This window comes from Cebidichthys violaceus, unplaced genomic scaffold, assembly GCF_023349555.1.
Source record: "Cebidichthys violaceus isolate CVI_PGR_0920_01 unplaced genomic scaffold, fCebVio1.0.p SCAF_110, whole genome shotgun sequence".
NCBI lineage: Eukaryota > Metazoa > Chordata > Actinopteri > Perciformes > Stichaeidae > Cebidichthys > Cebidichthys violaceus.
Window position 1 is genome coordinate 157,302 of NW_027176275.1, and position 27,671 is coordinate 184,972.

Genomic DNA, 27,671 nt, shown 5'->3' on the forward strand with positions numbered 1-27,671 from the left:
ATATCTTTTCAGGTTTTGCTTTAAGCTGTTTGAAAGACCGAGTGATGCCGACAGTTAAAGGGACACTTGGGGTGATACGCATATTCGCTTTATTGCAAGAATAAGGTGTGAAGTTAGATTCCACTGTCAACTGTATGGTAAATGTGAAGCTGCAGTCAGCTAACTTAGCTTAGCACAAAGACTGGAAAAAGGGGACAACAGGACCAGCAACCCCCTGTAAAACAGTGAATTGTCATTATTGTACACATGCTCTTAGGTAGCTTTTGTTAGCTTTGAACAGAGCTAAGCTAGCTGTTTCCCTGTTTCTAGTTGTATGCTAGCTAGCTGTTTCCCTGATTCTAGTCTTTATGCTAGCTAGCTGTTTCCCTGTCTCTAGTCTTTATGCTAAACAAAGTTAGCTGGCTTCTAGTTGTAGCTTCATAAGGAGCGTACAGAAATGAAAGTGATCTTACACTCACAGGTATTCTGTGATTGAAACACACATTGGACAAATTGTCCTGAGGATGTGAACACAGACACCTTGAAAAGGTTCAAAACTAATTATATTCAAAGACTAATAAATCACCCCTTTTAAATGTAGGAAACAAAGGAGCTGAATTCAACATTCACACTGTAGTCACAACAAACATGCTAGAAATAAATATTTCCACTTTATTTACATTAAGGACATAACTGTGGTAACACACAGATAACGTTAGGGGTCAAATAAACTAAAGCTGTTACATAAAGATTAATGATTTCTGGGGATGCAGTTAAGTGAAGTTCATAGAGAAACATAAGCAACCTCTGATTTTACAGCTGGTTTATGGCGGCTTTCTGATTCCCTAAAAGGTTTGACCTCTTGCCTCTCAGCAGAGAACAATTTGCAAACTGACCGTGCAGATGAATCATTAGTGCCTGGAGATATTTTGTAATCCTTCAGCTATCACCAGCAACACTTTTATGCTCTCCCATTGCACCATAAACACTTGTGTATGAAACAAAGAGTACGCAATCTAAGTTCAGGGAGTATATTCTGGCCCCATTGATCGTAAAAGTATGGTATGTGGCCCTTACAGCCAACACACGTAAAATGATTATTGAAATTAGCTGAAAGAAAAATATGTAAAAACAGTAGTAAAGTTGGTCCTTGTAACTGTTTTTATCAACATGATAAACTGATCCACTTCTGTCTCCTCTGATGTGCAGCCTGTGTCTCTCCATTGACAGGATAACTGAACATGTACTCATGCATAAGCACAAACACACAGCATTTTTATTTACAGGAAATGCAATACAAAACACAAAAGGTAAAGCTTGCTTTTCATCCGATGAACAAGCATCTCATCTCTAGTATTGTCCCAACTATTTTGCCATTTTCTTTAAATGCAGGAAAGTTGCTTAATCTGCTTGGGCACAGGGGGGTTACAGCACCTCAGGCTCCAGCTGCTCCCTTCTGCAGACAAACCACAAGCACCACAAGTTCAAGGTGGAGGGTACAAGCGCGGTAAAGTCACATGACAAATAGGGAGGCAGTTTGAATTTTGAGTTTTACGCCAGGGAGTAGATGGTTTTCATTGGAGAGTGGAGCTCCAGGCTTCCACCAAAGTCCAACTCCCTGACGTCTCTCCTGGTTCCTGTGTACTGGCCGATGAACGAGCCGTCCTCGTTGAACGGTATCTCGCCTCCTTCTCCATAGTCCACCAGACTGTCGTCGCTGTCTGATCGCTTCATCATCGCCTCCATGGACAGATGGCCTCTTTGAAGCCCCCTTTCCTCCTCTCTACAAAACAGTGCAAACAAATACAATCCTGGTGCATTATGTCAGCACTAGAAGAAAGAAATGATAAAGGGTTCAACTAAACCTGATGTATCAAAACATTTAAAATGTTCATGTACATACCGCCGGGGGTAAGGCAGAGTGGAGATACGTGCGATCCTAGAATATGAAAAGAGCTTGTATGAGATCAATTGTATGACAGGATAGATGATTTTATCTCATTTAATTTATCGTCCACTCATAAAATGCTTGTTACGGTTCCATTATTATGCTATGAATATACTATTTATAGCTCCAAACAAGTGTCAATGTGTCAATATTTAGTCTTTTCATACCTTTCAAGAGACCTTGAGGAAAGAAACAGGGTTGAGGTTTGGGGAGAATAGAGGTTTAGATAGAAAAGGTAGAGTAAATAGAAAAAAAAAAACAGAAAATAATTCAAATGTGGTCAAAGAGTTATCATAAATAAGGTGATAAATAGTGTAACCAGATTTGATTTGTACCTGTGCAGCTCATGGAAAACTGTAATCAATATTAAAGGAACCCTGTGTAGTTTTTGACAACTAGTCGGGCAATGGAGTTTTTTAAATGGCTCCCCAGTTTTGTGGAGGGGGGGGGGGGGGGGGGGGGGAGTGATAAACATTCATGCCTCCAGTTTCCTGTTATTCAACTGATCGATGGTTGGTGGCGATATACACAAAGCAATGCGCCGGAAAAGACTGCCAGCTAGCAAACGTGGATAAAAACAGTGCACAATTTAAAATATTCAAAATATTGACATTGCAGATTACAAAGTGATGTGAAATTCATGCTATTAACAATCCATTCTTTGTGAATTCTGCCATCAGTGCACAGCTACAGAGCAAAGGATGTAAATAAATGGCTACTGTTGTTATGCATGTTGTTTTCAATAATGATAGTGCTGTACAGTGTTATGGGAAACAATGTGATCTATTCAGTGACAAGTATTATTACCACGCTATTATAAAAATAATAGTACATGTTGTTGCACACCTTGGAAACAGGAACATTTCGGTAGATGAGACAGTACAGACCGATAACTTGACAATAAGAAGTACTAAGCATTGTTGCAGTGAGTGTCTTTTTTTCTGTCCACTGTAATGCTTACCTGTAGTCAAATGATCCCTCCTGATCTTTGTCATCCACTGGCTCCAATGAAATATCTTTTTTTTCCCGTACTGAAATTACAACAAGCTACACTGTAATAAGAGATACAGTGCGGCGCTATTGGGCATCGCATAATGAGAGGAATCACCGACGTACCTGGATATTTCCCCCCTCGGCTCCTCTTGATGAAGCAGACTATGAGCAGGATGAGCACGATGAGAGCCACAGCGCACATAATCCCGATGAACCAGCCCTGAGTGGTGATGTCCACCTGGTCCTGAGCATACGCTGAGACACACACACAAACATGTGCACGCACATCAAAAAGTCAGCATCCACTCAGCACTTCAAAGTGTTTATTTGGTAGACCACCAAATGTGCTGCACGAAGCACTAAAGTACTTTCAGTGGTGTAGTGGGGCGACTCCTCCGTATGCCATTCCCCTATCCCGATCCGGGTCCGTGCCGCCACGGTGAATCTGTAACGAGTGTAGCGGTCGTATCGCCGGACTGAGAAACTTGTTACATTTGGAGTGAACTCCTCAACTCGCAACTCCTCTCCCCTGGTGGCATTCACTGTGGAGAGAGTGGACATTACAGTGCGTTAGGAGCACCCTTGATGCCGGTAGACTGCACACAACTGAGCTGTTGAGTAGCTTACCTGCTCGGAGAGTGCCCACACAAGTGTTCATTACCCTCTCAAGAACATACTTCAGTGGTATTTTGTTTTTTTATGTGCATATTTAAGTGTGCTATTATGTGCTACAGGGACGTGGACTTCAGCGCCATGTGGAAATCTTTGTCGAATTAGTAAAATGAGTGTTTTTTTCTTTTCCATCATTAAAGCCTTGCTGTTTCTCCCAGGCACAGTGCAGAAAACTAAATTGTGAGTTATTTGACGGCGTTTCAGATGTTGGGTTTGGGTACCTGTCTGGTACTTGAGGGAATATCCAGTAATGACACCGTTGGGTTCTGCTGGAAGGTCCCAGTCGACATAAATACTGTCCAGATGTCGCTGTTGGATCCTGAACGATCTGGGAGCAGATGGTACTACGGACGAAAACACAGCAGGAGACGACACACATAAGCTTTGTTTACTTCTTCCATGGTTGTTGAATTTGTGACTTTTTCTTACCTCCCTCAGGCGTTGAGAAGTGGATATTATTGCTGGGCGGCCCTTCATATCGATTGTTTACCACGACTACATACAACTTGTAGTTGCTATAGGGAATGAGCCCGGTGAGGACCCCAGAGGGTTCTGGATCATTGTCTGGAAACGCTTTAGACTTCATCCCTCTATTGATCCTCAGCCACCTCAGCTGGCTGCTGTCCCTCCAATAGTAGGCCTGAGAGATGAGAAGCAACACACCCAGCATTTGGATTATGCCTAAGTCCAACCTTAACTTAACTTTCCACACTATCACATCAACTGAAACTCACCAGTATCCACTGTCACCAGTGGACTCTACCAAAGCATACAGTGTGTTCTCAATTTCTATTGTTGCCTATCATCATAAATGTAAGCTTTATTCAAAGGCCATTATCCGGTAATAAGTTTACGATAGACGCACCTTGTATTCCTTCAGTTCGCCCATCATTGAGCCGCGTGTCACCGAATCCCAGTGCAAAGTCACCTGAGTGCTCTCGATGTCAGACACTCTCAGGTTCAGGGGTGCCGTTAAGGGACCTGAGGAAAACAGAGATGGCTTTGTCTTTGCTCACCAGTGAACACAAAGAGAGGTGATGAGAAGGACTATTTGGCCCCAAGATGTAAAAAAATACTTAATTATAAACAATAAGAGGTGTGAGTGGTTTATTCGTCTGAAACCATTCATGATTCCCTGCGGATAAGGATTCAGAGAGGAGTAACTAAATCAAAAGAAAAACTTGAATAAATTAGTGGAGAAACATCAGAGGCTTCCATAAAGGTCAGAACTGGTCAATGAATGGTTTAATGTGTATGGAAATGATGGGAATCATATGCTTTGGCCACCCTAACCTACCATACTTAAAGAAAAAGTATATCTTAATGTGAAGAGATGCACATTAACAAGGTTCATATGAACTATGAGAGGCTTTGGTATCGGGAGCTTTCTGGATTTCGTTTGCAGTCCGAGTAGTATTGACCAATTACATTCAGGCTTTGGTTGAATGCAGGTAAACAGTGCGTGTGGAGTGCAAAAGAGGCGGCTGAAATGCAATCTCAGAACCCACTGGCTATCATCTGACGATGATTTAGCTTTTAATCGGGTTAAAAATAGCTCGTCAACTGGCTACTTGCGAAAAAATCTGGTTGTTGTCTCTCAACTCCAACTCCAGTCTCGCAGCTCAAGTTGCTTATGAGCAGCGCACAGGAAAAAGGCCCGGATATCCGCTGTCTACACCGGATCCCCCAAAAGACACATGAAGTTAGTTTTTCCCGCCTTTGCAGAGGATTTAGGCACTTACGGTCCTCCCCAGAGTAACCAATGACAACAGGAGACTCTGGACCCAGCCCAAAGTCATTGACAGCCTGGACTTTGATGTCATACGGAGTGAAGGTATCTGCATCGTAGATGTAGTACTTCAGCCATTTAGTGGTTGCATTCTTCCACTCCTCTCGGGATTCTCTCCTTCTCCACCACACCAGATACTTCAGGTGGGGCCCGTTCCACTCTCTGTAGGTCAGAGGCTGAAAGCACGGTCAACAGAGACCAGGATAGTTCGATTTCATTGTGATTAGAAATTAAAATATTCAACAGTCAAGGTAGATATGAAAGTGTTTCTGATAGGGTCTTTACCTCCCAGCTGATCTCCATGTTATTCCTCCATGTACCCACACCCTTTACGTTCTTTGGGATGACATCTGGGGCTGTGCAGGAGAACCAATGCAGTGGTAAGAGCTTAGCTTTAAAGAAAGAGTCCAGCACTACGGAAAATACACTTACATTTCTTGCAAGTAAGATAAGAAGATTGATACTACTATGTATTGAAATAAATGTAAAGCTCTGGCCAGGAGATGTTAGCATACCATAGCATAAAAATGTCTGTGTACAGACATGAGAGTGGTATCGATCTTATTATCCAACTCTTTGCAAGAAGACAAATTATTTCCCAAAATGTCTAACTGTTCCTTGTAAATGTGCTACACAAATGGCTGTTTGCGTTCTTAAAATATGTGTCTGCAAACAAAGTATGTATTTAGGGAAAATCAAACCCACGAGCACCGCTGCTCTGGAAGCGCGAGGATGGACGACTGGGGCGACTCATTCCGATTTCATTGATGGCGATTACCCGAAACTCGTAGTAGGTGAAAGGTGTAAGATGCAGAATGACAGAGTTGAGGTTCCCTGGGTACGTTGAGAGGTTTCTCCACTTACCAGGCAACCAGTCATCATCGTCATACTGCACTAAGTACTCTGTAACACAGCAATACATGGAGAAATATAGCTGAAAATGTATGATGAATACAACAAAACAAGACTTAAACATGTATATTCAGTTGAATTACCTGTTATAGGGTTGTGGTTGCTGTATCCAGGTAGCCAACTCAGTCTTACGCTGCGTTCATATGGATCGGACAACTCCAACTTCGTGGGAGGATCTGGACGGTCTACACGCAAACGAGCATAAACAATTAAAAAGCCAAACATGCCGTATGCTTGATGAAATGTTATTTATTTTAAACACGTCATACCCATCACCATTAGGCGTGCTGAGGCAGACTTCTGGTCCAGCTCACTCTTGATGACACAGGTATAATTACCCTCATCACCTCTGTTCACATTAGTGATGACCAGATTTGATTCATCCAGAGTGATCCTGAGGATACGAAAGAGTGCTAACCGGTGAGCTCAAGACGCTGATTGGCTCACACTAAAACAAAAATAATAAATATGATTCATTCATAAAATGACGTACCTCCAGCCAAGAGTGACATGCTTTTTGTCTTTCGTCCAGCTGGTCGTGACAGGAGTAGTTACATCTGCTGTTACGCCACACTCAAAGCGCACATCGCTTCCACGGATGACTTTCATACTCTGTGGTCTTGTGACAATTAAAGTGGGCTCTGAGAAGAGTGGATGCAAAAACACACGATGGATCACACAATCAAAGAATTTAAAGTCAAATATTTTTTGTATAATAACACTGTGTGAACCTCACCTTTGACCTCTATTCGGACTTGACTCTCATCTCTTCCTGCGACGTTGCTGACTATACACAGATAAGTTCCCTGGTCCTCTATCCGGATCTGTTTGATCTCCAGAGTCCCGTTACTGTGGGTCTTAAAACGATTTCCTTCAAGAGTACCCTGTCCATATTTGGACCTGTTTGGGCAGAATCATAAACACACACACACACACACACACAAACTGTGAGCTAATGTCTGAACACTCTGTTTGCATTAAAATCTCTTACGGCATCTTCTCACCATCGCAATTCAGGTACTGGAGAACCAAAGTAGCGGCAGTCTAGGAAGGAACGACTGCCCTCTATCACCTTGATGAGTTCATTCCTGGGCCCAATAATACGTGGCGTTGCATCTAGAGAAACGTTGATAAAATATAATAATAATTATGAATAATTGTACTTTATGCTATGAACTTTTACACATCCATGGGTCAATATTTTACACATTCCTGCACAAAACTGTACAGCTCTTCCACTTTAAAAACATTTCTTTTTATGTTGTGTCTCTACTTTAATGCTACCTTTGCACTTTGTTCATTGTTATGTACCAAATCACCAAGACACCTAATATATTACAGTTCCAAAATAAAAGTTCTCTCTCTCTGAGTGACACCTTGAGGTGGTCTGCTATTAACGTGACGTGAAATTATTTTGTAACTATGCACCGTTTCCTCAAAAATCATATCTGAAATTAGACAATTTGTCTCATGAATGTGATTTGAAGTTGACTCGTGAATGAGATTTTGAAGGGCTTTAATTTTGAAATGCTACATCAGAATGTCCTGGTTCTCTCTGAGTAACACCTTGAGGTGGTCTGTGTGAAGAATTTAAGTTTAGAAAGCATTCCTAGTATGTTTAATTTTTATGAGCAACAATTTTTATATATGTTATATATTTGTATTATTCATAATAATAATAATAATAATAATAATAATTGGTTACCCCTTGGCAAACAGTTACAAATCTTCCACAGCTTATGGCTGAGTGAAAAAAATTAGTTTTACACTGTAAATGGCATGGAAAACAGAACGGTAACTCACGTAGCACGTTGACAAAAGCGTTGGCCATCAAGTACCCAAACTGGTTGGAAACATTGCACTGGTAGACCGCAGTGTTTGCAGCGGTCACACTGTGTAAAGTCAGCGTGTCTCCTGATACCTGTCTGTTAGGCTGAGGTGTAGCAGCTGGAAGAACAAAAACAGACAAGCGTTATTTAGATTCACTTTGACAGCCAGTACGCATGAACTCCAAAATCTCCAAAATCGTACTTTCAATAGGTTCCCCGTTGATGAACCAGCTGACTGTGGGACGCGGAGCCCCATCGGAACGACACAACAGGCGTCCATTTTCCTCCGGGGCCAAGACCAGATCAGTGGGTTTCTCCAGCCAGAAGGGAGCCGCTGTCAAATACAAGTCATTTAGTTGTTTCGACACTATTGTGAAATAGGAAACGACAAATTGTATCCGGAAGTGACCCTCACCTTTGACCCTGACGGTTATTGTGCGCTCAATGTATCCAATCTTATTCGTAGCAGCGCAAGTGTATTCACCCACGTCATCAAAAGACGCCTTTGGGATTTGAATCATCTTGTTGAAGTTCTTTACTTTCATGCGGGGCGATACCACCAGGTCATCGCCATTCTTGGTCCATGTAATACGAGGAGTTGGCCTTGATGATGACAAACAAGGCTTTACACAGAACCACTTTCATGAAAAGTCAAAATTATACCAAAGAGGGAATATAGACAAAGTGGCTTTTTGAAACTGTGACATTGATATTCTATTAAAAAAAAAAAAAAAAGACCTTCAGTTACAGAATATCTCGTGATCTTGAGTTGACACTTACACTCCTGCAGCGATACACTCCAGGAGAAGTTCTTCCCCTTGCAGGACCAGTATGGAGCTGGACGAGCCTGTGGGAGACAGCCAGGTGGGGGCAGCCTCGGCCACTGTGCGAGCTGCAGAGGAAACAAACAAACCAGAACAAACCAGAACACATCAGTCACACGCATTCACAAACCCTGTCTGACCATGAAACAAGTTACCTCAGAGGATAAGAGAGGACAGCCGAAGCAGTGCACACACTCACCACAATAAGTAAGTAAACAAGGAGTCTTTTTAGGGTACGGTCTGACCCAAGACAAAACGTATAATAATCACAAAAGGAGTTAATGGGGAAAAAAATATTGTTATCAGTTTGGTTAGAAAAAGTCAAGGTATTATAGATGAACAGAACAGTTTTGGTTTGTAAACCATTAATAAATCAGTTCCCACTTAATGTGTTTTTGGCAGAAAATAGATGTAGTATGAAGATGTAAAACAGGAAAACTATGGAAGTAAATATTTTCAAATCTGTCTTTTTTTTTCATAAGAAAATAAGAAATACAACTAATCAAATATCTTAAGTGTTCTGCATGGAGTGCATGTTTTTTTTTCATTTTCATTGGTCTTTTGCAATTACCACAGGGTACGATTACCAGTAGTTGAAGTAAAAGTTATTTAAGTGAAGGTAGCAATACCACAGTGTAGAAATATTCTGTTACAAGTACAAAAAATCCCGCATGAAAATATTGTTAAAAGTACTTATAATGCAGAATGACCCATTTCAGAACAATGTATATTATGATATTGAATTCTAATGTTTGATGCATTTATGTGTACATTGCTTTAATGTTGCAGCTGGTAAAGATTGGTCTTATTTTTATATTAACTACTGCTGGGTAGCTTGTGAGTAGAATTATAAAATAAAGTACAAGTACCTCAAATTGTACTTCAGTACAGTACTTGAGAAAATGTCCTTAGTTACTTTCCACCGCTGCACATTACAACTGTAAAGGAATATTTTGTGAACCAAAATGGACACTGCGAACACACAATCGCACTCACTTGTAAGCACTTTAACGACCACAGGCATCTTCTGCTGGATGACATTCTTGTAGGGGAAGCGGGCATTGCAGCAGTAATCAGTAGCAGAGTCGTTAAACAGGACGTTAGAGAAATACAAATCTCCGTTTACTCCCATAGACACCCTGCGGTCCGGCCGCACGGGCTGCATGGTGGGGAAAGCCGTCTGAACGGGCCAGTTGAACGGTCTCGCATATGAGCCTGAGACGGTGTGAACAAAATAAAGTCAGTTCACAGGAAAAATCTGGAATTCTTGTAAGCTTGTTTGATTGGCAGATCATTAAAATGACTCCTTGTTGAGCCGTATTGATTCAAACGTAAGTAACTCTAGAGAGACTCTTACAGCTGGACATCCAGTAGGTTTCGGGTTTCGGCGGGCCTGCTGGCGGGTCACAGGACAGGACCAGAGGCAAGCCAGCGCTGACCACCACAGGCTCCAGGACCTCCCTTGGCCAAACAGGAGCTCCTTCACAAACACAGAGGTTCACATGTCTCCACTGAGCGCCAACGTTGGGTTTAGTTATTTTCACAACAGTGCACGTCACAAATGTGAACAGCAACATACTAATAACTGAGCTAATCAACTATCAGACTTTATTATAGTATCTAGTAGGACTTGTCTGGTAATACTCTGAATCTCATGAAAAGATCAAAACAGGGAATGAATTCATCCTACCATCATGTATTGTTTCTGTAGCTTAATACCGTCACTACCATCAAATCTGAACCTGAAAATAGTCCCTATCAAAAACACTGTATACTCCTGTTTGAGTAATGTCTGCAAAAAAAACCCTCTAATTTGATCTCTAATAGTCCCAATAATGATCTTACTGTACAGCCGCAGTCTGATCTTGTTGGAGTATGCGGATCCATACTCATTGGAGGCGATGCACTGATACTCTGCCTCATACTGTTCTGGATCTTTCCAGGCGTAGATGTCCAGAGTCCCTGAACGCCTTCGCATCGAAGCTTGAGCGTCACGTGCCACGTTGAAATACTTCCCGTTACGTCTCCAGGAGAAACTTCATTATTTGAGCAAAGAGTGTAAAAGAAGACAGAAAAAAAAAAACAGCGAGGTGGTTAGCAGATAATTACGCGAGTGTAAAACAAAACTCTTCAGAGGACATCGGCTCTCACATGGGATGAGGGTTTCCTTTGGCTTCACACTCTATGACCATGGTGTCTTTGGGGTCAACAATATGCTCCTTCATCGACTGCTTTATGATGGTCGGGGGCTGTCTGACTGCAGGCAGAGACATAAACCAGCTTAGTTTATTAGAGACGTATAGCGTAAGACAATAACTATCAAAAACGACACACACGTTAAGCTACTGACTCACTTTCCAGAGGGATGTCCAAAGTCCAAACACTCTGCCATAAGAGAAGCAGCAGCGCTGGTTCGACCAGTGTCCCCATCTTTACAGTACATGGAACCAAGCAACTTATTCCTTCACCAGATCTCCTGTTAGAGAAAAATACAGGATGTCTGCTGTACAGCGCATGTCATGTCATGCAGATACAATCCAGCACGAATTACTGTAAATGAAGACTTTATTAGTGGTTCACAAATCATCTGCATGCAGCAATGAACGTCCCACAGTGGTGGAAAAGATAAAAGAAAGAACTTAACGTATCAGCAGAATGTACTTCCAGTATCAAAAGTAAAACTACTTTCTGTACTCATTCTGCTGAAATGCAAAAAATGTTCCCCTTCAAATGTTTTATTATACATCAATTACAATTTGATTTTATATATATATATATATATATATATATATATATATATATATATATGTATATATATATATATATATATATATAACATATAACATATAACTCATGCACTAATGTTTAGGCAGCTTTTTACTGCTGTACGTCGAGGTGGCTATAGTTGTCGTCCAGTAGTTTAATCCAGTGGTTCTCAAAAAGAAGAAAAAAGTTCTGCTACATAAATTGATATTCATTTTGGGGATTAATCTTTAATAATCTTGGGGGGTTTTTGTATAATAATGAATAATTCAATAACTCTTTGAGTGTCAAACTCAGATATTTAAATGAAACAATTTAAAAGTTGAGAGGGGCTAATCCCTCTTAGGTGAATCTGCTTACAATTGGTTGAATGTAAAACAATGTATTGCAATTCTTAATCTGAAAAGTAATAGCTGGTCAACGCAAACACTGTGGAGTGAAAAGTAAAAAAAGGTCCCTCTGAAATGTAGAGGAGTAGAAGCATTAAGTGGCATCAACTGAAAATACTCGATACTTCTACTTGTCTACGTATCGAAGTATCTAACTTCTAATTCTACTTGAGTACAATGCTTGAGTATGAATGTACTTAGTTATTCCCACCACTAACATCTCCACCACTTAGTACCACATTCTCTAAGAGACTAGTTTATCACACAGTACAAATATAAGAACAGGAGATTAAACTGTGTCTCAAGCTGTCACGATAATGAACTCCCTGAACGTCTGTGGAGTCATTAGTGCAAATGTTACATTACTTTTCAAATCTTTTCACCACATTATTGACATAAATATGCAATGAACCACAAGTTAGTATGACTAGAACAAATAGTTGTCAGTACCTACCGCTCTCAAATCAGGGCTCTGTCCTCCCCATCTCTTTGGTTTCCCCAGCGCATCAATAATTCCAATGATTTTTTTTTTTTTCTCAACAGAATTATTCTTGTTTGTGCAGAATACCAATTAAAGCCTCTGTCCTTCAAATATCAGGTCAAGAACCCTCGAAGAGTTGATACACTTCAGCAATAAAGTTTCTGTCTGTCACTGCCACTTACACTCTGCCCACCCATCTCATGAATAATGAATGAGCGCCATACACCACCTACTCCTCACCCACATCACTTCACTGCTCCGACGAGGCTCTCACCATTCTGAACAATCCAATCTCAATCAAACACAAAGTCTCAAAGTTTGTTCGCACGATAAACACGCGGGAAATTAAATTAAGGTGTGGATTTATTACACCATTGGGGCATTTTTTTTTTTACATGATTTGGATTGAGAAAGGAGCCTGTTTTTATTTTTCAAAAGCAACAAGCTTTTGCATTCTTGTTGGTTTTGATGACATCAAAATGTGGGCTTTATTGTTGACTGACTGGAGAGAACCGGGGAAACAAGAGAATGAAAGCAATGTTTGTTTCTCTCGTATGAATGTTACATGTGGCAAATCTCAAGTCACATGACTCCAGCGCAGTAGCTCTGACCACGGATGGAAATAGGCATTTAAATGTTTTTCATTTAAAGAATGAATATCCATTCACATGCATATCCCCAAGAGGAGGAAAAGGTCACTGCCATTCAGCTGAGAAAATCCTATTGGGGGGGGGGGGGGAGCAGCAGTTTTCTTTGCTAGAAAAAGTGCCAAAGTTCGCAGGAGAAGCTGCATTTGTGTAAAACAAAAGGCGTCTCAAGGCTGTCGACAGAGTCCTGATCTGTGTAGGCTTTCAGGCATCCACACGGGGCCGCATATACAAACCAGCGCTGACTGGGCTAAACAATAGCTCGGTGGTGAGGAAGGCGGGGGGGATAAAATGAGGTGGCTCTACCTACAGATGAAATTAAACTTGGAATGAAGATTTGTATCTGGAAGTCTAATAATGAAGCCAACGACATATTTTCATTCCTATTTAGAAAGAGTATCAGATCACTTGTGACGTAGACACAACCTGACATGCCCCCCCCCCCCCCCCCCCCCCCCCCCACCCCCACCCCTCCACCCCCCCACCCCCATACATTGGACTAAAGCAGGCCTGGCAGTGAGCAATGATCAGTGCCATGCACCAGATTGCACAGTGAAGAGGCAGAGGGACGGACAGAGCCAGCTCAGTGGCGACAAGAAGGTCTCTATGCTCGCGGGTCTCCTTTGGCACGTGTGCCCAGGGCCTCGGGTAAAAGCAGATGGCTTGTGGGAGGGAATGTTCGACCGCACAAGTTGCCTTTTCAGACTCGGAGCACCTTTCATTTGACGCTTTGACGTCACTGCATCAGGGGGGGGGAGCTCGCAAGAAAAGGCCAGAAAGAGACTCCGGGACACTGAGCTGCATTGAGTCATCGCCACTGTGACACTGTGCTATCAAAACATTATTGTCTCACAAACTTCGAGTTCTGACTTTATGGTGAGGTAACGGTAATCTACAGCAACAGAACATTTTCTCAAGAGCATCCTGTAACGAGAATACGATTCAACAGCCATGCTGGCTGCTCTGTGAGACAGTGTTTATGTACTTCAAGTGAAATGCTCATTTCAGCATGCTACCATGTTGTGTAATGTTAAACCATGCTTACATTTGCCTCTGAGCACTAAACAAAAGAGTAGAGAGAGTCAGTAGTTTTGGATGTATTTGGTAAAAAGTATTGGACGATTTGATGGTGGCACTTAACTGTTGAGGGATCACCAAAGTTAATTGATCCTGAGGGGAAAAATGAACGTGTGAACCAAGTTCAATTTAGCCTAATTGTTTAAACATTTCACTCAAAGCACAAATATCCACCTCACGGTTGCGCTACAGGAAAGTCAGTAGATCACCAAAGTCGGTCGAATTCATCGTCTGAGTCCAAATAATCATGGCGATCCAATAATTCCATTGCTGTTATTTAGATATATTACATTGCCAAGCAGAGCCACGCTATGTTCAATTAGAAAATATATAAAGACCAATGGATATTTAGTGCTATGTGCAACATTTAAGGGAAACTTAAAGTTTAATTTCCCGACATTACGCGATAAGATACGTAGTTCATAAAGTCAAATGCACATCAATGCAAATTTATGCCAGTCATCTCAAAGGCGTGAAAGCCGAACACTCTCGTGTTCACTGACACAAATCTGCTGATGCCGTTGTAGACCCGTCCCACTTCTCAACTCAGACTATGACATCATTAAAACCTTGACTTCCATTGAGAGCCGTCTTGATCAACAGCTGCAAGGACTAAAGCGCTCCTTCACATGGCGATGCACTCTATGCTACTCTAAAGTGTCTTAGTGATCTAAACAAAGTACAGAATGGTGGTCGTTAGGGGTCCTACCTTCGAGCGTAGTTTAAGGTGCTGTCTCTGCTCCTTGGTCCCTTCTCCTTGGTGCAGTGAAAGAGGACCCTTGCTTTCTTCTTCCTGTCACGGTAGATTCACACCATCGTCTTCACAGTGAGCTTCACTTTTTCCCTGCAGCATCTGATATTTCTGTTAGTTATCACTCCATCAGCTTAACGCAGGTAAAAAGCAGGATATCAGGGGCTCATGTGGCCCGTCAGGACGGCTGTCCCGAGTCCGGGTCACACGCCTGGCAAACAGGGCCCGAGAGCTTATAGTAATAAATCCATCGTGAAATCCTCACATAAGAATACCGTCATCTCCACATCTGCATAAATAGTTTAAATAAAGTAACATGTCATGCACTAGTTAGAGGTTTAGGTTTAGGTGTCATCCAGCTCTCATCTAGCAACAATCAGCTGCAGCTTGCTAAAGAGATCAAGTCTTTTTTTTTGGTATTTGTTCATGTGTGCTGTTGATTTGCAGTGCGTTAGATGCGTAGTGGGTTACTGACCTTGTATCTTCACTCTGGCTGGCACGAACGCACACTCTCTCACACAAAGCGTTTCTGTTTTGGAACAAAGTCAGTCTATTGTGGACAGGGAGGACACAGCTTCCACACACATGGGGGGGGGGGGGGGGGGGGGGTTAACCCGTCACATTCAAGTGATTGGATGACTTTTCCCTCATTGATAAAGTTTGACACAATTTGTCAAAAACAGGGTGATTTATTTATCGGTTTGGCAAAAAAAATGGTGTTGTGTTCAGTACAGAATCAAAAAATAACTTTCATGACAAGAACAAAAGTCTTCATAAATATATATTTATTCAAAACATACAATGATACAATGCCCAATTGCACAATAATATACTACTGTATCTGTGATGTCACATGAAAGAATAATTTATAGCTTATATCACATTCAACAACACTGAGAAGTGCAACATTAACAGAAATAATCAGATCATTATGTGCACATTAACACAAAGCTTTTTTTAAATAAAGTGCATGAACGTGCTATAAGTGAGGTTGCTTGTTGACAACATCATATTGATTTGGCTTGCAGTAGCCTGCATGTATAACAGGAAGTAAACCAAACAGAAGAAACATATTATGACATAATAACCTTGATGAAATGATTGAAGCTTAGTAGCAACTATCTGGCTTCTTTGTTTCTCTTTAAGTTGTTTTATACTGACATGAAAAGTCTCTTGGTGATTGTTCAACCCCGTCTGAAGGCTGATGCATTCTGCCGATCAGTAAGCTACACAACTTAATATCTACTGTAAAGTAGCTTGCTTTGTAATTCTGAATTCAGCTGCAAAATCACATTTTTTTCACAACAACCGATGCCAAAGACAGAAAACTGCAATAAGCAATGACAGCCGTGATCACATGTAGACCCTCAACAAGATGTAGCCCAACACACAATCGCTGTAGCACATAAAACAGAAGAAAATAACCATGTGGGTCTCATTTATGCATATCAAATGTGTAGACACGGTGTAAAATTCACATTAGCGGCTCTGTTATACTGTACTTTACTTTGAGCTAAATGCTAACCAGCAGCATGCTAACCTGCTGACATAAACATGCTTGTGTTTTGCAGGTATAATGTTCGCCATGTTCACCATCTTCGTTCAGTAATTAGCGCTAAACATAAAACACAACAGAGGCAGATGGGAATGTCATTAGTTTTGAAACTAGTATTTTACCTGAAAAGTTAAGGGATCAACAAACCAAATTGCATTAATACATCAGGGTTGTTGTTATTTTGTCCACTGGGTACCAGTGCATATGCATTATTGTGTACACATACCTCACACTGCACCTACTCACACCCATCTCTGCTTCATCTCCCAGGCCCTCCCACTCATCCAGTCCTTAGTCCTGCTTGCAGCCGAGCGCTCCGCCCCGAGCACCAGACAGAGCCTTGCCAGTTTCAGCCGGTTTCTCTCAAGGTAGTTCTGGTTGTCTCTCTGCAGCTGGTCCAGGGCCTGCGGCCGGCTCTCGTCCAGGGACACCAAAGAGCTCAACATGGGGTTGAAGCGGAAGTACACGTCCGGAGCCAGCAGTTCGTCCAAAAGTGTGTGGACCCCTTCGGTGTCAGTAGCACTGCTGATCAGGTTGCTGATTTTGGCCCTCAGGCTGGTGGAGGTGGTAGGTCCCCTCTTAGCGTTGTCATAGCGGCCCGTGCCAAGGGACAGCACACACTGGAAGGGCTGGTCGGGCCACAGTAGACGGCTCTCATGGACAGCCAAGGCACAGGGATTGTTCAAGATGATTCCTCCATCCTAAGAAGACATACAGAAATCCATCTACAAATGTACAGGACACGTATTTTGTCGCTTTTTCCATATAGTATAAACCATGTGTGTGAGTCAAAACGCGGAGCCTTTTTAACATCCCGATCGAAGCCGATTAAAGCTTGAAATAGATGATGGAACTCAACAGCTTCAGCAATAACTGCAATTTCGTAATATGAAATTGATTAGTGGGTGGGGGAGGGGGGCAGACACATTTTGAATGCAGAGCAGGCAAAGGTCTTCAAACGTTTACTCATCACAGATCCTTTTTCATCTAAGTTGCATTAAAAACATGGCTTTTGTGTGCACCGCAAGTCACAAAGGTGCTCACTGAAAATGCAGATATAGCAGTTTCCCACCTGGTGGATGTCGCTTTCTAAGGGGAACTCCTGGAAGTATCCCGGGGCGGCCGATGACGCTCGCACTGCCTGCCACATCTGGCAAACTGAGCCTCCTGCGTAGCGGCTGAGAGAGCCTGGTTTGTGGTTGTAGTTGCGGAAGACGAAGGCCTTTGGACTGGTACCCCAGTTCACCACGGCGCTGACTGCTGAAACCTGAGCAACAACACATTATTTTATCAGTGCTGTGAGCTTCATGGCGATTTGACACAAACACTGTGAAACCAACCGCCAGCAGTATTCTTACCTTGGGACTCAACTCATCTCCGGCTGTTTTGATAAGTACTCTATTTCCCAGCTTTTCTCTAAACAGGATGAAAATAGAAAATTCCATCAGACCAGATTGTTGCTGTCTTGTTAACATGTTGAGAATACACCACACGGAGTACATACAGTAGTGTTAGAATCCATTCTGTGCATACCGTAGTATTGTCTCCCAGGTCTCAGTGTTGTAGTAAGAGTGACTCCAGCCCATCTTCATGGTGCCGACCAGCGGGTTCTGCCGAAACACTTCAGAACCAAACCGACGATACATGTCAGCACACTCCTCCAGGGAAAAATGGGCGAGACCCAGCATGAAGGCTAGAACGGCACCTTTAATAAACACATGCAGAGAAACACAGATAGAGTCAGACTCAGAAGCATCGAGAGGTTGTTAGGCATGAATCATATCGTTAAATATTAGCTTAGGAACTCTCAGGTCTGTTGTTTGTCACCTGTGCTCACTCCACAGATGTAGTCAAACAGCTGGTGGATCTTCTTGCCTGTTTGAGCTTCCAGTAGCTTTAGTACCTGCAAAGGCACCACACCTCTGGAAAAGACAGAGACAGACTATTGAATACCATGAATATGAAGTGAAGAATAAACATATTAAGATGAGTTGATTAAGTCAGGTAATTCTATACAAAGCACGATACAGAGACCATCATAAATAGGGTTGAGCTGAAACAATGAGTTGATGAATATACTAGTGGATCGACATAAAATCAATGAACAACTATTTTGATATTTGATTAATACTTGTCAAAAATGTGTAGACAAAACAACTAACCAGGGGGAAATAAATTAGAGATTCATTGATGAATAAATTATAATAAATAAATATTCATGCACGCTGAATTTGTAAAGCCTATCCTTCATCAATTATAATTTTTCTCACAGTTACCTTGTGCCACCACCGTCAATTGAGAGCACTCTTATGCCACAACCTTTGACTGGATCCACGTAGCCGATTAGAGCCAAGCTTTCTCTCAAGGCGCTCTGAAGCGCCTGGTTATCTCTGTAGGTCCGTCGCTTTCTCAACAGTGTGACTGCAGTCCTCTCCTGGAAACACAAACTACTGTGAGAATTCACTGAGGTCAAATCAGTTTGTTAAACTGTTTGTGAAATGTTGTTTCACTTCCGACAAACCTGCCACATTATAGCTTTGCATGATGGGTAACGGATGAGGTGTCCATTGAGTGCCTCCACGCAGACAGCCAGAGCTTCTGGAGGCGAAGCCTGTGACAGAGTGCCAATCAACCCCCGTGTCATTTCCTCTGCCTGCCTCCGACTCAATACCAGCTGAGAACAAAACAACCACAGATTACTAATACACATTTGCATAGAACTTTATACCTTCAGTTTCTCATGTTCTTGATCACTGAACATGAAGCCTCAACTCACCTTTTTATTCAACATTGTCTCTGGTGAAGTCATGGCAGGCTTCCGAGTCTGAGTCAAGGGGCCCAGTTTCAGATAAGCACCCAGCAAGTCAGGGATGGCACTAGTGGGGTTGTAAAGGCAGTCCATAAAGGACACAGACTTTAGTCTCTCAGAGGTAGCAGATCCAGGATCCATCTCTGTGAAGAGATTTCCAACAGTGTCCTCATCCACTCCACTTTGACCCTTGAAATACTGATTGATGTGGCCGGCCGTTTGCAAATAGTTATCTCCGAAGTTAGTGGTATTACTGCTGCTGTGGAAAAGGCCTCCTGTTTCATGGACGATAGGGTCGTCCTGCTTCAGTTGTGGCATGGCACCTTGGGTTTGTGAGGTAGATTGTGCTGAAGACTTCTTTTTGCTATTTTGATCTTGATCAACGTCTTTAGTAACTTTGGCACCAAAGTATTTATTGATGTGTCTTGCAAAATGGAGGTAGCCCTCCTCCCAGCTGCTGGAGATATTGTTAGTTTCCACTGTTGGCTGATGGGCGCCTGACTTGACTTCAGACAGTTCAGCTTCTTTAGAATTCATGATGTAAGTGTTTTGCATTGGTCTCCTCTTCAGCCTTCTGTTTTTCCCTCTTGAGGAAGACACGGTCTCCAAATTCTCCTGCATTTGATCTTTGGTAAAACTGCGAGAGAAGACTGAGTTAACGTGACCAGCAACGTAACTGTAGCTCTCTCCAAATCTCGTCGCCAAAGAACTGATGTGAAACAGTTGCAGTCCAAAGTTGTCTTGTTTTGAAGGACTTATCTCCGAGCTGTTCTGTGTGTCTTTGCTTTTCACGGTCTGCGTTGTGTCTTTGCCTGATTTATTTTGCTCTTTGACTGCTGTTTGACTCTGACTACGCCTCTGCGACCTTCCAAGCCATTCTGGAGTTGTGACAACAAGGCCGGCGTTTTCAGCCAGAGAAACATCCTTTCTCTTGAAATAAATATTGATGTGTCTGGACATTTTATTAAACGATTGACCAAGACGTCCTCCCAGTGAAGTCGAAAGGAAACCATTCTGAGCCTCCTCGTAAATCCCAATTGGAGCGTCAGGTTTGAATGTATTCCTATCGGAGGATGAGTAAAAACGCACCACCTGGAGATGACTCAGTTCTTTGGTATAATCTCTGAGGAAGTGGTTAGAAGCAGAGCCTGCAGCACTGCGGTTTACATTGTTAAATATACCTTTTCTTGTAAATCTGGACAGATGAGGAGGTGATAGGAGGTAATATCTGTGGAGGTCCAGGCCGAGCGTTGCTTTAGCCAGACGAGGGTACTTTCTGAGAAGGCTCATTAGGTACCTAACTTTGCAGTATGATCTCAATGTCTTGTTCACCGAACTTGAACACACGATGGTGCTGAGGTAGCGACCCATGCTTGACCTGGAGTGGTGAGCAGCAATCAGAGTTCAAATGTCACTCTTGAGTTTGCGTCGATTTTGTCCGGAGCAGCATTTTCAACAGGAATCTAGGGAAATAGAAGCAGCTCTGTGAGACTGTGTTGGCACAGTGATGCTAAATGCTAACATTAGCACGCTAACAAGGTCAGAAGGACAGTGTAGTTTGTTGATGTTTAGCATTATAATATGTACCATGTTCAGAATCTTAGTTTAGCATGTCAGCATGTGCTAACGACATAAAACAAAGTACAGTCGAGGCTGATGGGAATGGAATTTTCGGAGGTGTTTGGTAAACTAAAGCGTTGGACGATTTGAAATTTGGACCTGGCGCCAAATGAAAAATCAGGGTATCAAAATGAGAGCCTGAACCACATTTAATGGCAATCCATCCAGTAGTTGTAGAGACATTACAATGACAACAAAGGATGACATCCCACTGGGGGCGTTAGGAGCGTTAGTCGATCTTCAATTTATCCAAAACAAAATAAAAGTACAAACTTTAGGTAAAAGTGTCAAAGCCTCAGGCAAAATCATGATCTCTTCTGTTCAGAGAGGCACATTGTCACTGTTAACAGAAAGTGTGCACTTTCAGGGTGAGCTGTTTGTGTACAAACATTATGTTCCACAGCAACCTTGCACGTCCACCTTTTCAAGAAACCTCAGAGCAAATACGTCCGTGAACATGACCTGTAAACAACTCTTAATGTCGTCAATAAATCTGCTATTTCTGATGGAAATTTGAGAACCCAGAGATCTTTAGGAGCATTCTTCTACTTTTCTACCATGTAAAATAAAATGCATTCATGAACACTTCCTGTGGTGCCTTCACAAAGACAAAGGTAAACAGCTTGACTTTACAACAGCCACAGATCTACAAAGGTTGTTTCCCTCTTGAGTGAGGGAAGGTCATGAACCAAAGTAGCTTATAGCTACTCCAACCTTGACAGGAAATGCCAGATAATGACAGACACTAAGGATTTACCTCAAACACAACACCTAGTTCTTCTGTCTTCACAATTCTTCTTCAACCAAGTCTTTGTGTTTTGAAATCCAGCACAGCACTTTTAACAAACTGTCAGAGGTACTATTTCTTCAGTGTTTTGATACTTAATTCAACCTTTCTCTCATGCAGTCCTTAACTCTTATTGGCTGAGCTGGGCTGAGGGGCGGACGAGCGTAAACCAATGCTTTGTGAGCCCACACACGGGCTTAAAGTCATGTGTTGCCACCGCTGACTGCCAGACTGGAAGCTATAATTAGAGAGGGGGCTGACAATGCAAGGGGTCTCGGTGAGCTGCAGTTAGCTGCTGCTGTCGTCACAGAGCAACACCTTCCTCGAAAACAAGCGGGATTCTTAGAAACTGAGCACAACATGTGATCAAAAAACATACATGTCTTTAAATATTGTGACTTCACTGTTACAGCAAGGAAAAAGACGTTTGAACAATGAAATTACAACACAGTATTTAATAACCTATTGAACTATAAAGTATTTTATAATTATAGCTACGTCAGTTTTTGTAAATATATAATTTTAATATATATAATATAAATGAATCCACTTCTGAATTTCCCCCTCTCAGTTCATTAGTTGACTAATTGGTCATCTAGGTCGTAGTTGACTAATATTCCCTGAGTTGATTAGTTGTTTTCATGTTTTTTTATGCTGGATGACTTATTTCAAAGAAACATATGAACATATTTCTGCTTTTGTGTGATTCCGATTCTGGGGAGAAACTCTTTTATACATCTGTTGATTAAATCAACTAGTAATGTAATTAGTTGACAAAATAGTATGACTGTTAGTTGATTAAGAAGCCCTTCTTATTACTCATAAAAAACATAACTGTACGCTGCAATTTTTAAATAGCTACACTAGAATAAAAAAAAATACAGAGTAATTTATTTCCAACTAATATAACCATAAGACTCAACGTATTACCAACATAATACTCAATGTATTGTTGATGAAACACGCTCATAACAGGAGAGGCTCCAGTGAGATTACAAACTTTTTGTCCACCAGCATAGAGAAATGACTTACAAAGTGTCATTCAAATGACAAATATTATGCCAGTTCAGTCAGTTGATTTGTTTTTTTTATTTTATTTTCCTAGAAACTCTAGATCAAGGGTGGGCAAACTACGGCCCGTGGGCCGGATCCGGCCCGTTGGGCGTTTTGATCCGGCCCGCCGAGTATTATGAATTATAAATTATAGTGAAGACCGCTGTAACGCTTCTCCGTTCAGGACTTGAGTTTCCCGAAGCACGATGACGGCAAAAGACCAGCATCGATGTTTCTTAACTCAAGTCGGGAACGGAGAAGCGTTACAGCGGTCTTTACGTGCCGTGCGGCAGAGGACAGCTGTGCCGTGCTTTCTGCAGCGCATCAGGCTGCGAGTCCAGCTGCTGCTGTCTGCGCGGCTCACCTCCACCCCTCCCCCACAGACAAGCGCGCCACGGAGACATGGTCCGTTTTATACGGCATGTCATGTCCCCTGTCACAAGATTATGAAACGGCGCCGCAGGAGTTGCAATTGGAACTCACTGATCTTCAATGTGACGCCGTCTTAAAGGAGAAGTTCAACTCCCTTAACCTGGCTGAATTCTATGCTTCACTAAGCGAAGCCAAGTTTCCAAACATGAGGAGGATGGCACAGAGGATGCTGGTGTTGTTTGGCTCTACTTACGTGTGTGAACAGACGTTCAGCGTGATGAAAACCAACAAATCACGCCGCAGATCCCAGTTAATGGATAAACACCTCAGATCTGTCCTGAGAATTGCCACAACAAAGCTGACACCAAACTTTGATGCACTGGCAAAAAAGGGGGACCAACAACACTGTTCCCACTGAAATGTAAGTTCTCTTTACTTTTTAGTTATTGGCTTTTACTTATATTTTATATTGGTTCACACAAACACTCTCTATCCATCTGATACTGGCCCGGCCCGTCTGTCAAATTTTAAAAGTCAATGTGGCCCCTGAGCCAAAAAAGTTTGCCCACCCCTGCTCTAGATAATGATTTCACCCATCATTTCTGCCTGTATCTGTTAAAAAGCACTTTTACATGAACAGCCCGATCATAATCTGGCCAACAATCATCATGCCATACAGCACAGTTCACGAGCAACAATTTCACTCAAGGGTGATTATTTTAAACGTACAAGGACATCTAGTGGCAGCTCCCTGCAACACGATATATGACTGCATTTTGCTTCCTCCATTTATGCAACAGGATATGTGACAGTATTGTCTACAGTACGTCATAACTCTCTCTGTTTTGCAGCAAAGCTTTTTCTCTGTCATGTTTGTTACGTTAGCCTCAATATTTTCCTCAATACCCACATGTTCTGTTGTCTGCTTACTCCTCTACTACTATATGTTCATGTTAGAAGAAACATATCAGACTGATTTACACAGAATTCTAGATGATGAGAATACAAATTTTAATTATTGATCACAAAACTATTATATTTCTTTGGATGCTAATATTAACGGACTGGGTGACATGTAATGTGAATCTGTTATGTTATAAGTGTTATTGTGTTTGCTCGGAGAAGGTGCTCCAGATAAGATTAATGGTTATTACACTTACTGAGGTCAGCGAAGGTCTCATGACCTGTGAAATTGTTAAACCTGTCAATCATTCTCGCGACCCATGGGGGGAGGGTGGCACAAGGGAGCGTACCTGGGATTGGCAGAGAGAGTGAGGTGGGATGTTGTTGTTGTCCTGCTAGTCTGTTGAGAGTTATGACCGGGTTCGGATTGTCAAACCTGTTAAGAGAACATTCAGCGGTGTTGACTACTGCTGTTTTGGCGTAGCCTACAGCAGTCAACAGCCTGTGTGCTGTCCACTATGGTTTGATGGTGTTGTTGGCACATGTCAAAAAATATTTTTTTTGTACTTTTCCTCCTATGTTGGTCGGTCTCAGTGTTATGTTTATTCATGCGAACATCCAAAACCAGAGGTGCAACAACAACATCTGCAAATGCTACACACTATATATAGGTCTTTCAAAATGTCACAGTAAAGCATTGTAGCACAGCTGCACCCAACCACGCCCAGCCACCACAAGTATGCTGAAAAAAACTGTATATCAACAGATAGTACTCCATAAAGATGTCATTAAAAGTAGCAGAGTATGCCATAAAAAGATACAACGTTATCAAGAAAAGTCATGTACACAAGCATGTAATAATAAAGTAAAATAAAAATGGTAATGGTAGCCATAAAAAACTGTCCTAGGAGCGTGTCATAAATAAATGCCATGAAAGTAATAAATAATAGCACGATAAAAGTATATGTAGTATATGACATACTATACTGTGCTTTTAGAACCCCTGCTTGTAGTAGTAAGTCCACATGTACGTGAACGTGATGCAAATTCTCATGTTGTCCTTCTCGTCTTTTCTCCTCAGATGAAGGCAGAGCTGAGGACAACATCTTCATTTTGTTCAGGTTGTCCACCGTCTCCTACTGTTGACGCCTTCCAGACCAGGAACTAACCAACAAGGCCACCAGTGCTATTCTCTGTGTGTATTTGACTATTCATAGTGGATGTTAGAACTCAAAATTCATCAAACCTCTTAAGGATCAAACCTTAAGAGGTTTGATTTTTTTTCAACACTATACTGTGACTCTTTTCGACATACTATAGTATTACTTTTTTTTAGCATACTATAATATGACTATTTAAGACATACTATACTAACACTTTTTTAGCCACACTATACTACGTTTTTTACAACTTGTCGCCATACTATACTATGACTTTTTTTCGACACGCTAGAAAATTAATTTTTTATATTTTTTTTGGACACACTATACTGTGACTTTTTAAGACAAACTATACTAACACTTTTTTAGACACACTATACTATAACTTTTTTTAGCATACTATACTATGACTTTTTTCACCAACTATACTACGTTTTTTACAACTTGTCACCATACTATACTATGACTTTTTTTACGACATGTTAGAAAATTACTTTTTAATGATTTTTTTCAACATCCTTCTCCATGACTTTTTTTTCGATTATGACTTCTATATGGCTTTTTTCAGCATACTATAATATGACATCTTTATGACTTCTTTCCATAAGACTTTTTCAGACAAACTGTACAATTATTTTTTTAATGTTTCGAATTTCTGCAAAACCGCGAGAGAAGACGGAGTTTATGTGAATAACAACATAACTGTAACTCTCTCCAAATATTGCCAAAAATGCTATGTGAAATAGCTGCGCTTCAGAGTCACCCTGTATCGAAGGCCTTTTTCCTGAGCTCTCCTGTTTGTCTTTGCTTCTCAAGGTCCGTGTTGTCTCTATGATAAAGTCTGCTCTCTGTCTGCTGGTTGACTTTGACTCCTTCTCTGTGACTTGTCAAGATATGATGGAGTTTGTCACACCTGTATGTCAAGCTGGGTTTTTGTCCTGTCTCCACATTTGTTTTGTGACTTCCTGTTTTATTTTGGAAATTAACTCTCCTCTCGTTTCAGGTTCCTTGCCCTTCCTCATGTGTCACCAGTCTGATTGTCTTCCCTGATTCCTGATTGTCTCCACCTGTTCCCCCACTTCCCTCATGTGTACTTATAGTCTGCGTCTCCCCTTGTCCTGTGCCAGTGTGTCATGTCCTTTCGTCTTGCACACCCGCCCTATGCTAGTGTCAAGTCATAGTTTTGTCTGTCCCGAACCTTGTTATTGAGTCCTTGGTTGGCCTTGTGCCGTTTATTGCTTCACAGCCCTTAGAATTATGTCAGAGCCTTTTTGTTAGTGACTGATTATTTTCTTGTTTCCTCGGTAAGAGAGATTTAGTTTTTTGCATTTTGCCTTTTTGACTATTCAGCTCTTTGAGTTACATCAGAGCATTTTACTTGTAGTTTAATACCTTCCTCGAGAAGAGATTTTTGGTTTGGCTTTTGCCGTTTTGACTTTGCAGCTCTTGAGTTAAATCAGAGCATTTTTAGTTCTACTTTGTCATTTTCTTCTTTCCTCGCTAAGAGAGGTTTTTGTTGGCTTCCTGTATTTAATATTACCCAGCTCTATTAGTTTAGCCAGAGCATTTCCCCGTTCTTCCCTCTTCGGAGGAGTTTTTTTGTTTCCAGGGATTTCCCTGTGTATTTTTGTTGGAAATAAAAGATTGTCAGCTGAACCTCTACTCTGCGTCCGAGTCCTCCTCAAGAGCTCCCTTCGTGACAGAGTTGTGACAACAAGGCCGGCATTTTCCGCTGAAGGAACATCCTTTATCTTGAAATAAATGTTAATGTGTCTGGATATTCTATTTAATGACTGACCAAGGTGTCCTCCCAGTGCACTCAAAAGAGAACTCCTCAAACCTGGACATGATTAATCTCTTTGGCATAATCTCTGAGGAAGCGGTTACAGGCAGAGCATGCGTCACTGTGGTTTAAATTGTTAAATATACCTTTTCTTGTAAATCTGGAGAGATGCGGAGGTGATAGTAATATCTGTGGAGGTCCAGGCCGAGGGTTCTTTCTGAGAAGGCTCATCAGGTGCCTATCTTTGCAGTATGATCTCAATGTCTTGTTCACCGAACTTGAACACAAGTTGGTGCTGAGATAGCGACCCGTGTTTGACCTGGAGTGGTGAGCAGCAATCAAAGTCCAAATCTTGACTTTGGACGTGGCAGCATTTTCAACAGGAATCTAGAGAAACAAACAGAACGAGAGTCTAAAGCCGTGCAGCTCTGTGAGACGGTACTTGTTTTGGCACAGCGATGCTTTGAGCTTAATGCTAACATCAGCATGGTATCAAATTATGAATGACAATTAAACATGTTGATGTTCTGCTGGTATTTATACTAAAAAAAAATCACAAATGTCAGATAAAAACA

General features: G+C 41.7%; 2 protein-coding genes and 1 long non-coding RNA gene across 3 annotated transcripts; 1 reads left to right on the forward strand and 2 right to left on the reverse strand.

Moving 5' to 3' along the window:
- Window positions 1-634: 634 nt before the first annotated feature.
- Window positions 635-15,564, reverse strand: nfascb (neurofascin homolog (chicken) b). Its single transcript, XM_068705205.1, has 27 exons — window positions 15,530-15,564; window positions 15,013-15,096; window positions 11,301-11,422; window positions 11,098-11,203; window positions 10,792-10,982; window positions 10,304-10,426; window positions 9,943-10,161; window positions 8,903-9,014; window positions 8,538-8,725; window positions 8,325-8,456; window positions 8,097-8,240; window positions 7,298-7,409; window positions 7,030-7,193; window positions 6,787-6,934; window positions 6,563-6,687; window positions 6,377-6,478; window positions 6,087-6,284; window positions 5,667-5,737; window positions 5,335-5,557; window positions 4,458-4,573; window positions 4,022-4,232; window positions 3,814-3,936; window positions 3,289-3,462; window positions 3,044-3,175; window positions 2,889-2,958; window positions 1,883-1,918; window positions 635-1,762 (listed from the first exon to the last, which is right to left on the reverse strand). Exons 3-27 carry the CDS (start codon window positions 11,374-11,376, stop codon window positions 1,531-1,533), a joined length of 3,528 nt encoding a protein of 1,175 aa, XP_068561306.1. The 5' UTR covers window positions 11,377-11,422; window positions 15,013-15,096; window positions 15,530-15,564; the 3' UTR covers window positions 635-1,530.
- A 254-nt stretch (window positions 15,565-15,818) lies between these two features.
- LOC137868431 (calcium-independent phospholipase A2-gamma-like) lies at window positions 15,819-21,885 on the reverse strand. The gene is made up of 9 exons (XM_068705206.1): window positions 21,796-21,885; window positions 19,386-20,881; window positions 19,131-19,283; window positions 18,886-19,043; window positions 18,437-18,531; window positions 18,143-18,314; window positions 17,968-18,025; window positions 17,682-17,876; window positions 15,819-17,310 (listed from the first exon to the last, which is right to left on the reverse strand). Exons 2-9 carry the CDS (start codon window positions 20,787-20,789, stop codon window positions 16,852-16,854), a joined length of 2,694 nt encoding a protein of 897 aa, XP_068561307.1. The 5' UTR covers window positions 20,790-20,881; window positions 21,796-21,885; the 3' UTR covers window positions 15,819-16,851.
- A 1,565-nt stretch (window positions 21,886-23,450) lies between these two features.
- Window positions 23,451-26,977, forward strand: LOC137868432 (uncharacterized). The gene is made up of 3 exons (XR_011102217.1): window positions 23,451-23,671; window positions 25,235-25,348; window positions 26,317-26,977. It is a non-coding gene; the product is annotated as an uncharacterized lncRNA (long non-coding RNA).
- The last annotated feature ends 694 nt before the right edge of the window (window positions 26,978-27,671 follow it).

Coding starts and splice junctions, on each gene's coding strand:
- nfascb (XM_068705205.1), bottom strand. CDS start 11,376: ATGGGGACACTGGTCGAACCAGCGCTGCTGCTTCTCTTATGGCAGAGT. Junction 9,015..9,942: donor GGTCGTTAAAGTGCTTACAA/GTGAGTGCGATT, acceptor TTTCCTCTGCAG/CTCGCACAGTGGCCGAGGCT. Junction 8,241..8,324: donor CAACGGGGAACCTATTGAAA/GTACGATTTTGG, acceptor TTGTTCTTCCAG/CTGCTACACCTCAGCCTAAC.
- LOC137868431 (XM_068705206.1), bottom strand. CDS start 20,789: ATGGGTCGCTACCTCAGCACCATCGTGTGTTCAAGTTCGGTGAACAAG. Junction 19,284..19,385: donor AGACAATGTTGAATAAAAAG/GTGAGTTGAGGC, acceptor TTTTGTTCTCAG/CTGGTATTGAGTCGGAGGCA. Junction 18,532..18,885: donor ATTGACGGTGGTGGCACAAG/GTAACTGTGAGA, acceptor TGTCTTTTCCAG/AGGTGTGGTGCCTTTGCAGG.